Consider the following 12481-nt stretch of genomic DNA (forward strand, 5'->3'; position numbering starts at 1 on the left):
GAAACAGTGGGTTAACTGCCTTGTTCAGGGGTCCCTGTCAACCCAGGGATTCGATCTTGCAACCTTTCGGCTACAAGTCCAACGCTCTAACCGCTAGGCTACCTGCCACTCCCAATTGCCTACTGTCTATAAGCTGTTAGTGTCTTAACGACCGTTCCACAGGTGCATGTTCATTAATTGTTTATGGTTCATTGGACAAGCATGGGAAACAGTATTTAAACCCTTTACAATGATTTTTACTAATTATCTTTGAAAGACAGGGTCCTGAAAAAGGGATGTTTCTTTTTTTGCTGAGTTTATATGGGTGGAGACTCAGTCGTGGTCTCTACTTAATGTTGAGGGTTAGAATAGTAGAATACACAAGCAACATTTTTTATATAAACTGAATGTACAAAACAATAACACCTGCTCTTTCGATGGTGAAGACTGACCAGGTGAATCCAGGTGAAATGATCCCTTATTGGTGTGCTAAAGTGTGCTAAAGCTCCCCCTAGTCATTGGTAAGTAAGTAAAGGGAGGTGTTGATGAACTGCACCCTTTGAAGCCAGTGTGAAAGTGTGTGTGTGTGAATGTGTGTGTGTGTGTGTGCGCGTGACTTGGCAGAATCACTGATGGGCTAATGTCATTGGAATCCCATGATGAGCCCCGAGGGAAGATTTACTGTCACAGGTATCACTGCTCAGACAATAGCATGACCATCCTGGTCATATAGACAATTCAAAGCCTCTGTTTGGATTTGTTACCTAACTGAACATGTTTCTATTCCATATTTTTTAAATGTATTTATGATGTTCAACAGAATACTCATATTTGATAGATTGATGCCATATCACAGTTTCTGAACAGATTATGTAGGGTGTTAGTAAAATACAAATGTGTTCTTGTCTTTTAAGGAGCTGTAGCTGACTTGTCTGCCCTATTGTTAACATGTGAACTGAACACAGCGCTGTCTAGTGGATCTGATATCCAGTGACCTTTCTGGATGAGTCAACAGAGGTGGCCCACTTAATGAACTGAAGCAGACAAACATCTAGAGTCCTGGGACCTGACCTGCTATTCCATTCTGCTGGCATTACAGATCATATGTGGAGTTTTACTCAGAAAAGGAAAATATAGACAATTCCAAAAGGGCCTTGAAGTGGCCTTGTCATTTATTAAAGAGTAGAGTAACAATGGAAATACAGATGATAATTATAAATGTTCCCTTTTAAAATCCAAGTCAAATTATATCAGTGACCACCGGAGCCAAAAAGCCTTAGACAGCTTTCCCTAGAGCTCCTGGACTTACAAAAGTCGTGGAAGACATTTCTGTGGTTTGATAACAAAAGTATTCTCTTTTTATGTGTCTAAATTTAAATGGAAGGATACCGAAATGATTGAAGAGAAAAGTTAAATGTGTCTAAACTGAGTGAGCGGCTAGTGTATTGTCATCCAGGTCTCTCTCTCACAGCAAGACAGCATTTAAAAATATTTTTTATAACAATCAACAGGTTAAATTTGAAGGTATTAAATACTATTCAACATTCTTTTCTTTTCTTATCGTTTTAATGTTTACTTGACAATGTCCCAGCAGTAACAGCCTTTCAATGTCCTCTACCTTCCGTCCGCCAAGGATATTATTGCACTGAGTAAACACTCAAGTCATCCATGTTGGTAGCTAATTCATTCGTTTTTGCTTAAACCAAAGACTGAGGGGGAGGCCCCAGGTAGGCTTTCCCCTCCCCAGAGGGAGGGATAGTCCATCAGCCTGAAGGTATGGAGGGGGAGGGCTCAGACCTCAGACTCCAGACTGGATACCCTGCCCCAGGTCTTTGGCACATAGGGACTGTTGACTCTTCTGGCCACCAGGACCTCCCTCCGATCCCTGCTCCCAGACCCGGGCAGGGGGGGCTCCTCTCGCGATCGCCCCACCGCGCCCTCGTAGCCCCCAAACATATTGTTCTGGTACACTACCTGTCGGTCCCCCATACGGGGCACAAGGGCATTGTTGTTAGGGCAGTGGCTTGCACAGGGGAACAAGTGGCACATGTCCTTGTCGTAGAACGGCCCTGGCCCCTGGGGCAGTGGCCCCACGTATACAGGCAGGTCTGTGTAGGAGTTCAGGTAGGTGGAGTAGTGTCTGTGCACCACAGTGGAGGAAGAGCGCCGCAAGGCGGCTGCGTTCTGCAGGATAGCCTCCCTGTAGGATGGTAGCCGGGTGGACTGGGAGCACTTGAGCTTCTGTTGCTTGTAGGGGTAGGAACGCATATGAGCCGGGTCTAGGTAGGCAGGCTCAGCTGCCAGGGGGTAGCACAGGTTGTTCCCCTGGCTGCCATACAGCTTGTGGGGCTTGGGGTTGGCCACCACTACGCGGGGGAACAGATCAGGCATAGTGGAGGTGGAGGGCTTCTCGCCCAGCTGGCGGATCCTGTCACTGCTCCAGGTGGCCTTGAGAAAAGAGGCCCGGCGGTTGACCTTGTCCTTCCCCAGCAAGGGCACATTCTCCATTTCAGGCTCCAGGTAGGGCTTCATGCAGGAGTTGCAGCTGGCGCTGCCACTGGGGTAGTGGCCCCCCATGCAGGCCATGGTTGATGCAGAAGGGGCATGGTTGTTCAGGAGGTGGTTGGCCCTCAGCTCAGCCAGACAGGAGGTTGGCTCATCATAGTCATTCCTCCCCCTGGTGTCTTGGGCCTCAGAAAACACGTAGCTGTGGGACCTCTTCTTCCTGCCCATGTGGTCAGGGGGGTAGCTGAACTTCCGTCCCAGGGGCCCCTTGTGGTGTTCCACATAGATGTCAGGCACCTGGAACTCTCTGTAGGGGACAAATGGGGAGGTGGGGTGCCGGGGCTGGCTCTCCACATACAACCTGCTGCTGGGGTGTGGGTTGTGACTGGAGGTGCTGGGGGGAGCAGGGTCCCTCATGGCGATGTGGGGGCTGCTGAGGCTGGAGATGGGTAGGGTTCTCTCGTAGAAGTGGTGGCTGCCACGGGCCGGAAGGGTGTAGCGTAGTGGGGTAGGCCGCGTCACCACCCTGGATTTGTCCAGCAGGGGCTGGGTGGCGCTGTCCGAGTAGTGGATGGGGAAGGTGGAAGCGAGCGCCCTCTGGGGGTAGGGCGAGTGGTTGTCCGTGATGCTGGAGATATAGGGCAGGCGGCTGTGGCCCATGTCTATAGTGGTTGCCACCCGAGGCGGCAGGCCAACCCGCACATTGTCGGCTCCTCGCCGGCTCCAGTTCTCTATGGTCTTGGTGGCATTGTCCAGGGAGTTCTCCACTCTGGTCGAGGTCACGATGTCCTTGGCTGTCTGCAGCATCTTCAGCATGTTGGCCTGGGTGTAGTTGGCGGTGACGTCAGGGTTCTGCAGGTTTCCGTTGCGGTCAGAGTCCTCCACACCGTTGAAGCAGCTGTAGATTCCCTGCAGAGATAGCGAAGGAGGAGGAGATTAGCATCCATCAAAAAGCCTTGTCAGGTTTTGGAACAGATCCACATTTCTCACCCTACACAAAGTTTGACAAGATTAAATCCCACAGGTGTTAATTATCTTTGGCCATTGTTTCTAATCATGACTTTAGAAAACATTATTGCTTGTGTTGATAACATTCACTTTGAGAAAATACAATTTCTATTAACCTGTCTGACCAATGAAGTGAAGACAATTACACAGAGAAGTGTGAAAGCCAAATTAGATTCAGGATTGTCCAAAATAGTTTATAGACAATTTGTTTTGTTTTGAAAGCTTGTATGCATTCAGGTCGGTGTTAAACACACAAACTATGCAAGACAGTAAATGAAAAAGCAGCAGCTGACCATGCACTTGCTAAATTAGTTTTCCAATTTTTATTTGGACGGCTTTATTTTACTTTGAAATTGGGTCCCAGTCTAGAATGCTTAATCTCACCTCACCACTGAGATGGATTGTTAATGGGCCTATTTAAATTCGTCAGACGGATCAGGACCGTAACAGTATTGCACGGTCATTTTATGGCTTTTTACTCATTTTATTTTTGCATCATTTTTATTTTAGTGCCCTTGAAATATCCTGATCATGTACAGCTTTGACTTAGTGCATTACCAATATTTCCCAAGCATTACTGTGAGGCAAAAATCTAAGAAAGAGTGAGAACTTTATGGTCAGGAAGTAGAACATTTTCTGCTGTGTTTGTGAAAAGAGAAACAACACATTTTATGGTTTCTTAGACTTGGCAAATTATGTTGTTATTACTGCTTTCATTGAATTGTTGCTTACACTGTATGTCATTTCTTTATGGAACTACTATAAAAAACAGTTTTGTACCTTAGATTAACAGATCAACTTTCCCATGGTGATTGGACCACATTCTCTGCAGAACCCAAGGCCTTTGCAATCTAAGACATGCCTCAGTGTGTACATCTCTATAGATTAGGCCTATGTACCCTTTCCACCCCTGTCCCTCGGAAGAAGGGTCAGCCAGACCTACCCTGCTGATGGCGAGCAGGAAGTCGAGGCGTTCAGACTTGCGTACAGAGTGTCTCAGCTTCCAGTAGAGCAGATGTTCCCAGCTGAACACCAGGAGACTGAGTCCCATGGCCACCAGCAGCATGTAGAAGACGCCCGCCATGTTATCTATGTCCAGCTTACTGCTCATCACCTCCTTCTTCTCGTTACGACAGATCCCTGTGAGCCACACCGTCTGCAGCTTCTGTGTGTCACCTGCAGCGAGTGGGAAGAACAGAACACAGAGAGGCTTGAAGGTGTTCATTAAAACACTCTTGCGCCGGTTGTTGTCATTGTGTGTCAATGCCAATCTCACACCCTCATCACTCCCCTCGACAAACCCTGACTCAGCATTTTACACTTGTTGTTCCCTGGATCACAGTCAAAACTCTATGTTACAGTGCCTCTGAGTTGTCCATGGTGCAATGTATGCCAGTATTTTCATTAAAGTTGAGTTTATTCTAATCTCGAGGCTCTGCGGGCCTATACAAGCTTACTTGTGTGAGTTACGCATTTTTATCATTAATGGGCAGTTTACCAGTTTAGCAAATTTGGGAGTATTTGGGACCTAAAAGGATAAGTACAGCTAAGATTTACAGGTAGCCACCCATCCCACTCCACACAGGGTCAATTGTAATTTACCATCCGCTAGGAACTGGAGCAGGGCCAGGTCTATAGGACGTTTCCATCGGGACTCCTTCTGCAAGGCGATGCCGTAGCCAGTGGTGGCAAAGACCTTCCCACTGCCGATGGTCACCAGCTTACAGCCCTCGTCTTTACCTGCCATGTAGTTCAGCACAGCAGCGTCATAGATGAAGGCATCCAGTTTCCTATAGATAATAACAATAGGGATTTATCTTGTGGGGAAATGCAATGATAGACAATTGTATTTTTAATTACTATTTAATTACCATGTAATAACTTATCTAATGAATTATAATTTCATCAAACATAAAATATTTGCTTAGGCATTTTAGAATGTGTTACGCTGATGTCTGTTTTCTGTCACTGACTGTGTATAATGATTATTTACAGAGTGTTACCCTGATTTGAGGCTGTTGAGGGCGTCCTCCACACCCTTCTGGTTGTATTTGACCATGTGGGCATGCATCTCAGGGTAGTTGCTCCGGATGTTCCTCTCTGTGCTTCCATTTGGGACCGTACCAAAACGAAACGGTGGATACTGCTCCTGTGGCTTCTGGAACTGTTTGGGAAATGTAGAAGTTTGAATTATAAATGCATGAACAAGAAACATTTTGAACAGGATACCCGACATGTCTAGGAAGAATACACGCACTATTCTTTCAATATTTTTTTTATTTTTATATCAAATACATTGACATACTTCCATGTTAAGTAATTTAAAAAAATGTCCACCCTCTCCTAAGATCTGATGTCTCAACCCTTTTAGGTTCTAGATAGCACTTTATTTCTAAGAGTGTATGATATGCCAGGCAAACCCAGAGGCGTGAATATAAACCTCAAAGAAACTAACACAATGACACTGATCACCTTGTCCTTGACTACACTAGACCACTGTCTCTTTGATATCTGCATGTACCCTCAAGTGCTGTTCACTCAATTAAGTGGTCAGCTAAGGTTACCCTCTATAATTCCTCACTCAATTCGACGATTAGAGGGCACAATGAACAGAAATTAAGTCCAGGCCATACTTTCCAGAGAATTAGAAAATGACTTCTTCCCCCTTGACTGTAATAAAAACTCCTAATTTCTCTTTATTTTGCCATGCCCCTTTGACGCAGAGTGGACCATGTTCATTTAAATACCCTGACTGTGCAATATACTGGAAATAAATTGTACTTGTTCATTAACCCAAATACTCCAGTGAGCGATAATTGCTAGTAACCTTGGCTTGTCAGAATGAGAGAAATGTCCTCTGAGCCATTTCACATGAATTAATGAGACCCTTGGTGCCAGTCTTATTCACCCCACGTCTCACTGCTGTCTGGTGGAGGAGCTGGAGAGATGACAGAGTGTTGTCCTCGTTCCCATTTGTCCTGTATCCTGTACACTGGCTGCATTAGGATACTCAGCCTGTGTTCCTCATCTCACCCAACAGACCAAGGTTACGCCGCTGCTATGTGAATGAGGGAATGCTGTAGCAGTGTGATAGTGCCCCCAGGCACAGGATGTCATACAATGGTCTGTGTTGTAAATGCCTGTTGGGAAGCAATGAAAACCCTGACTAAAAGCATGGATGATGGTTGACCCATAGAGCTTGAGTTAAGTGTATAGGATTCTTACAAAAATCTGTTAACATCTGACAGCTTGTACAGAAAGGAGAGACTAGCACAGACAGGGTCTAAAGAGGGAGGTGCCTGTCTGTACATGATGTCACTCTGAGGAAATGGCAAGGTCTTGTCCATGCATGACTCCATGCCTCTGAAGTGAACAGTCCCAGGAGGAGAAACAATCCTGTCACTACATAAACACCAGTTACTGTCCTTTAACCAGTTTGTATTCCGCACAAGCCTCTTGTTTGAAACACTTTCAGAAAACGTCCCTTTTTAGAGATCATACAGCTCAATTTAAATGTTCCACCTGCAGTGTCCAGTCTGTCTATTCTCTCTGAGCTTCTGTGGATTCTGCCCTGGTTGATCTGTAGACTCACTGTCAAAAGACACTTTATGGGTTATCGTCTTTTTTTCACAAAGTAGAGCTAATGGATTATGTGGGAAGAATATTAAATGAGTTCCCGGAATTCTAATGAGCAGTGGACAGCTTGGTCTTTTCCCTCAAATGCCTCTCTAATCCCTCAGTGCCTTAAAGCAGAGAGTCCACAAATAGTTTCTAGCACTGAAGTTTTAACATGGATTTCCTTGTCAATACTGGTGTAGAGCACCTCCACAGGCCACACAAATATGCATAAGTTAATACTAGAATATATAATCACTGGCAGCTTGGCAAATCCACTGGTGTAATACAATCCAGGGGATTTTCACAGACATCATACCTAAAGACTTCAGGGATCTAATTTAATTTCACCACAGATGCTGGGAATCCTATTATGTTTTTAGTATGAGTGGAAAAAGTCACAGTCATGACATTGAGGCTCTGCCGTGGTTATTTGTATTCTCTCAAACCGTTCGCAGCCAGGCACTGTTTGCTCATCAAAAATAGGCCACTCTATATTTTGCCTAAGCCTAACATCAAACACTACAGCATGTCCATCATTCCCCCCCCCCTTTCATAGACTGAACACAGACAGAATTACCAATGACTGATGAATCCTCCTACCTTTTTGTCACTCAGTCCAGAGACTGTGTCAGTGTATTGCTCCTGGATCATGAAGGCTGCCAGGTTGGCAGTGTAGGAGGCCAGGAAGATGACAGCGAAGAAGGCCCATACCAGGACCATGACCTTGCTGGTGGTGCCCTTGGGGTTCTCAATTGGAACAGAGTTGTTGAAGACGATGCCCCACAGCAGCCACACAGACTTCCCAATAGTGAAGGTGGGGCCTCCGGGATCTGGAGAAGGCAGGATGATGGTTGTGGTAAAGACAGAAGGGATTCAGAGAGGGCATATATAACATGCGTTTGCATTCCATTTCAATGTCATTTAATATTTTCTGTGATATAATATAGAGTTCTTTCAACCTACTTTTCCGTGACTTTCTACCTTTGCTGATACGGGAGGGTAGAGGTAGAGGGAAAGGTGGTCGGAGCTGACACTCACCCTTGGCGCTCACCAGACTCCGGTTGTACCCCACAGGGCTGCAGTACTCAAAGATAAACACTGTGACAGCTACCACCGTTAAGCACATCACAAACATCATCACCCACACCGCCGGACTGTAGGGCTCTATAGAGGAGGAGGGAGAGAGGAATCAGAACACCTATAGAAGAATCAGAACATCTTTCTGGAAAATGTTGAAACCATGTGCTCTGACAGCTGCTTGCTAGATAATGGCAAGGACAACGTGGTATTGTATTACCAAAGTAGCACACTGTCAGCAGCTTCTGAAAGGGATGCTCTTTAAGAAGTATTAAAGTAAGTAGCGTAGCCTTGAACGAGGCTTGTCTTTTGCGAGTCGAACCACTCATAGGAGATGAAGCCTTTCTCCTGTTTCTGTAGCGTGAGGCAGCTTGTTGTACGATATATTCAGTTGTGAGTTCGAAACTCTGTCCAGAGAAAGTACTGTTTGCCATCTCTGTTTTCAGATGGTAAAACAAGCTTTTTTAAGCCAAGTCATTTGTTATCTCTGTAGAGAAACGTTTTGTTTGTTTACATGAGCAGGTTAAACATGCTCACCAAGAAAGGCAGAGGGTGAGACGGTCCCATTGCTCCTGGCGACCATCACACTGATCCCCGTCTCCACAAACGGCACGGAGAAGTCGATAATTTCTGAGCGCTCTTCGTTTATGGTCAGCGAGCCAATGGCCATGTCCGCCCGCTTGTATACCACCTATGGAGAACGGAAGAGGACATTTTTATGACATAGAAAGTCTACAGTCTATATGTTCCATGATCTGTAATAAATCGAACACTGTAGTAGGTGGGATTAGTGATGCCCCCTGTTGACCTGTTTGATTCATTTGATCTATCAACATTGATATGCAAGACTTAAATCCCTGTAGGTGATATACAGTGTGTACAGTATTATCCCTGATATACTACACAACCCATCCAGACAGATGCAGATAACAGCCCGTGGCATCTACCCACCCATTCATGCAATGTCATCCATCATACAATATCAATCCTAATTCCTAATCCATTAGATATTGTTGCATATAGCATAGACCTAATACCTGTGACATAAGTCCCTGGCTCCGGGTGACAGTGTTACCAGCAGCAATTGTGCATTGTAAACACTGGCATACCAGACACCCCCCGCAAAGCAGGGGGCCCACGAGCCATGGGGGCCCCACGAGCTCTGGGGGTCCATGCGCCTGTCATTGATGTCATCATTTTGACAGTAACCCTCCAAAACATAATTCATAAACCTTTTACATTTTTCAGGAATGTGACTGAAAAAGTGAAAACAATGTAATAAACTGATTAAAGGTATAAGGGGATTTCAGTGAACAAATGTTGTAAGGATCTGGGTGTAGGTGGTGCAGAGGAGTCAGGCGCAGGACAGCAGAGATGAGTAACAAAAGGAACTTTAGTCAAAATTTCAAAATACATGAAGTAACACCATGCCCACAAACATCGGATCGAACTTACAATAATCAAACACGCACAAAAACCATGGGGAAAACAGAGGGTTAAATAATGAACATGTAATTGGGGAATTGAAACCAGGTGTGTAAAACAAAAGGAAAATGAAAAGTGGATCGGCGATGGCTAGAAAGCCGGTGACGTCGACTGCCGAACAAGGAGAGGAGCCGATTTGGGTGGAAGTCGTGACAAATGTGGTGGTCAAGGCTACGACAGCGCCATTGCAACGAGTGGCACTTACTCAGCACATATCAGACCGAGAGCCTAATGCTTATTAGGTCGTTCTTCATGAGCTTTAGTTCATAAAACAATCTCTCTGCAGAAGTGACAGTTACAGAGATGGTAAAGACAGATTGATTGCCATAGCAACATTAAGAAAACTGGGCAGAAGGGAGTTGTGCCAGTTTTGTAACATCTTTAATTGAGCCTCTCTCCTTAATTGCTGGCTTCTACATAGTACGGAAAGAGATGAACTGTATGGGAACCTCTGGGGACAGGTCATCTGGATACAGGACGGTCAATAAATTGGCAGATGCAAACAGATTATCGTCTTTAGCAGACAACAATTCTTGAGGGTTAGAACAAAAACAATTGTTTGCAACTTCGTTAATACTGGTGAATTGGCGTTTGACTTGTGTGGCTACAATATCAAGAGTCCCTTATCTCGGGTATATCTTGGCCTGCATCATTCAAGACTAAGTTTAAATTGTGTGCAGCTGTCTTTCCTGACAGTCTTAGGTTGGAAATACTGGCCTGGCAATACTCAGTACAGAAAAACAGTCGGGCCCACAACCTGGACTTACAGGCTGCGGTGAAAACATTTACAGACAAAAAATGAGGACTTCAGAACACCAGGTTCAGGACAGAATTAAGGTCAATTTAATTGATTAAATGAAATTTACCTTGAATATTGCTGCCCAATTGTGTAGTCTATTTAGCCAGACAAAACCCGCTGTGTTCAACAATAAAGAGTGACTGAAGTTATCCTCAAGCTGACAACTTATTTTCCTATTGTTAGGCTATTTGATGAGTAATTTTTAAAACGTTTATAAATAGCAGCTAAAGACGGTATATAGCTATAGATAGTACACTGCATAATGAAACAATCCCTAGTAAGCTTAGTAAGTGTTTTCAGGGTGGACTGACTGTACTATTTGGCATTATTAGTCTGGTTTCATGCACAACTTTCTATCTAATCTGGCAGAGAGCGCGAGGACGTCTCATGTCATGTAGGTTAAGGTAGCCTATACAAGATAGTTGTATATTTCAAAACAATCTATTGGTAGCTGATTAGTATGCTGTTGCATCTAATATTTATTTAACAATCTGCAATGGTTGAATTTCCAACTGTAATTACTGTAATTACTGTAATTACATTATTGCCACGAGCCAGCAGTCTCAATATTACAGCATTGCGACTCTGTGTGTAGCTTTGTGAAATGTTAAGCTTAACATGAGAAAATGATGACCAAATAGGCCTACCAATAAACATTTATCCATTAGCTAATGCAAAGCTAAACCCTGGCACCATAGAAAGCCTATCATTGATTAGATAGGCATGCAGCTGCATAGACCTTGCAGAGATCCAGAGAAACTGCGTCATGCCAGTGTTTGTGAAGCTGATAACCCTATATAAAGGTTGTTGCTAGTCTAGTCAGAGTCAGTCCTGTTGTTCTACCCCTGGCAGATCCTCCCTCCCTTCCCCGCAGTATGATATCTCCTCTTAATAACCTCTACTGACGTTTTCCCCTACACAACTGTAATGTTTAACATGCTGATGGACTTGCCAGTGGGTTTACAGTCCAGGCACTCTGCCTGGCATTATGTCAGCTGTTACCGGTGCTACTGTGGCCAATGCCCCAGTGAGAACAATAGCTTCCCTGAAAACTAATGTTGTAACCTCAAACTCTTCCCGAACACAGTCAGCAAGAAGAATGAACTTTCAACAACTTCCTTCTTGGAAAACGTCCCTGGTATTCCAGAAATTATGGTTGGAGGATTCCAGATTTCCTGCTTATGCCCTCCTGAATCTGAAAATACACCAATGGGATTTCGGGAAAACCAGGTAATTTATTGAAATGTTGCAACCCTACACTATAGTCTAGTTTCCCTTTATTTGGATTTGGACCATCATAACTATTTGTTTTTATTAAGGGTAATTAATTCATTGTTATTCATTACTTTTTCGTTTGAATGTTTATCTGAACTCAGCGCCAACATTGTCACACCCTGATCTGTTTCACCTTCACTTGTCTCCACCCCCTCCAGGTGTCGCCCATTTTCCCCATTATATGTATTTATACCTGTGTTCTCTGTTTGTCTGTTGCCAGTTTGTCTCGTCAAGCCTACCAGCGGTTTCCTGTACTCCCGTTTTCTCTCTAGTCCCTGTTTTCTTTTCCCCCCGGTTTTGACCATTCTGCCTGCCCTGACCCTGAGCCTGCCTGCCGTTCTGTACCTTTCGGACTCTGCTCTAGATTACTGACCTCTGCCTGCCCTGACCCTGAGCCTGCCTGCCGTTCTGTACCTTTCGGACTCTTTTCTAGATTACTGACCTCTGCTGCCCTGACCCTGAGCCTGCCTGCCGTTCTGTACCTTTCGGACTCTGCTCTAGATTACTGACCTCTGCCTGCCCTGACCCTGAGCCTGCCTGCCGTTCTGTACCTTTCGGACTCTGCTCTAGATTACTGACCTCTGCCTGCCCTGACCCTGAGCCTGCCTGCCGTTCTGTACCTTTCGGACTCTGCTCTAGATTACTGACCTCTGCCTGCCCTGACCCTGAGCCTGCCTGCTGTTCTGTACCTTTCGGACTCTTTTCTAGATTACTGACTTCTGCCTACCCTGACCC

The 12481-nt window shown here is 45.0% G+C and overlaps 1 protein-coding gene across 2 annotated transcripts in view; it reads right to left on the bottom strand.

The window, feature by feature from the left end:
• Positions 1–462: 462 nt before the first annotated feature.
• The window catches only part of LOC109898684 (glutamate receptor ionotropic, NMDA 2C), a 79537-nt gene continuing 67518 nt past the window's right edge, over positions 463–12481 (bottom strand). Inside the window, exons 7-13 of one of the 2 annotated variants that reach the window (XM_031834660.1) lie at positions 8725–8878; positions 8149–8274; positions 7711–7940; positions 5496–5656; positions 5095–5282; positions 4436–4668; positions 463–3393 (exon numbers count right to left, since the gene is read on the bottom strand). In XM_031834660.1, the coding sequence (XP_031690520.1) occupies positions 1771–3393; positions 4436–4668; positions 5095–5282; positions 5496–5656; positions 7711–7940; positions 8149–8274; positions 8725–8878 (2715 nt within the window). In that variant the 3' untranslated portion in view covers positions 463–1770. Of the gene's footprint in view, positions 3394–4435; positions 4669–5094; positions 5283–5495; positions 5657–7710; positions 7941–8073; positions 8275–8724; positions 8879–12481 lie in introns of both variants that reach the window. The other variant, XM_031834659.1, reaches the window with a different exon arrangement.

Source organism: Oncorhynchus kisutch, linkage group LG10 (assembly GCF_002021735.2).
Source record: "Oncorhynchus kisutch isolate 150728-3 linkage group LG10, Okis_V2, whole genome shotgun sequence".
NCBI classification, from domain to species: Eukaryota; Metazoa; Chordata; class Actinopteri; order Salmoniformes; family Salmonidae; genus Oncorhynchus; species Oncorhynchus kisutch.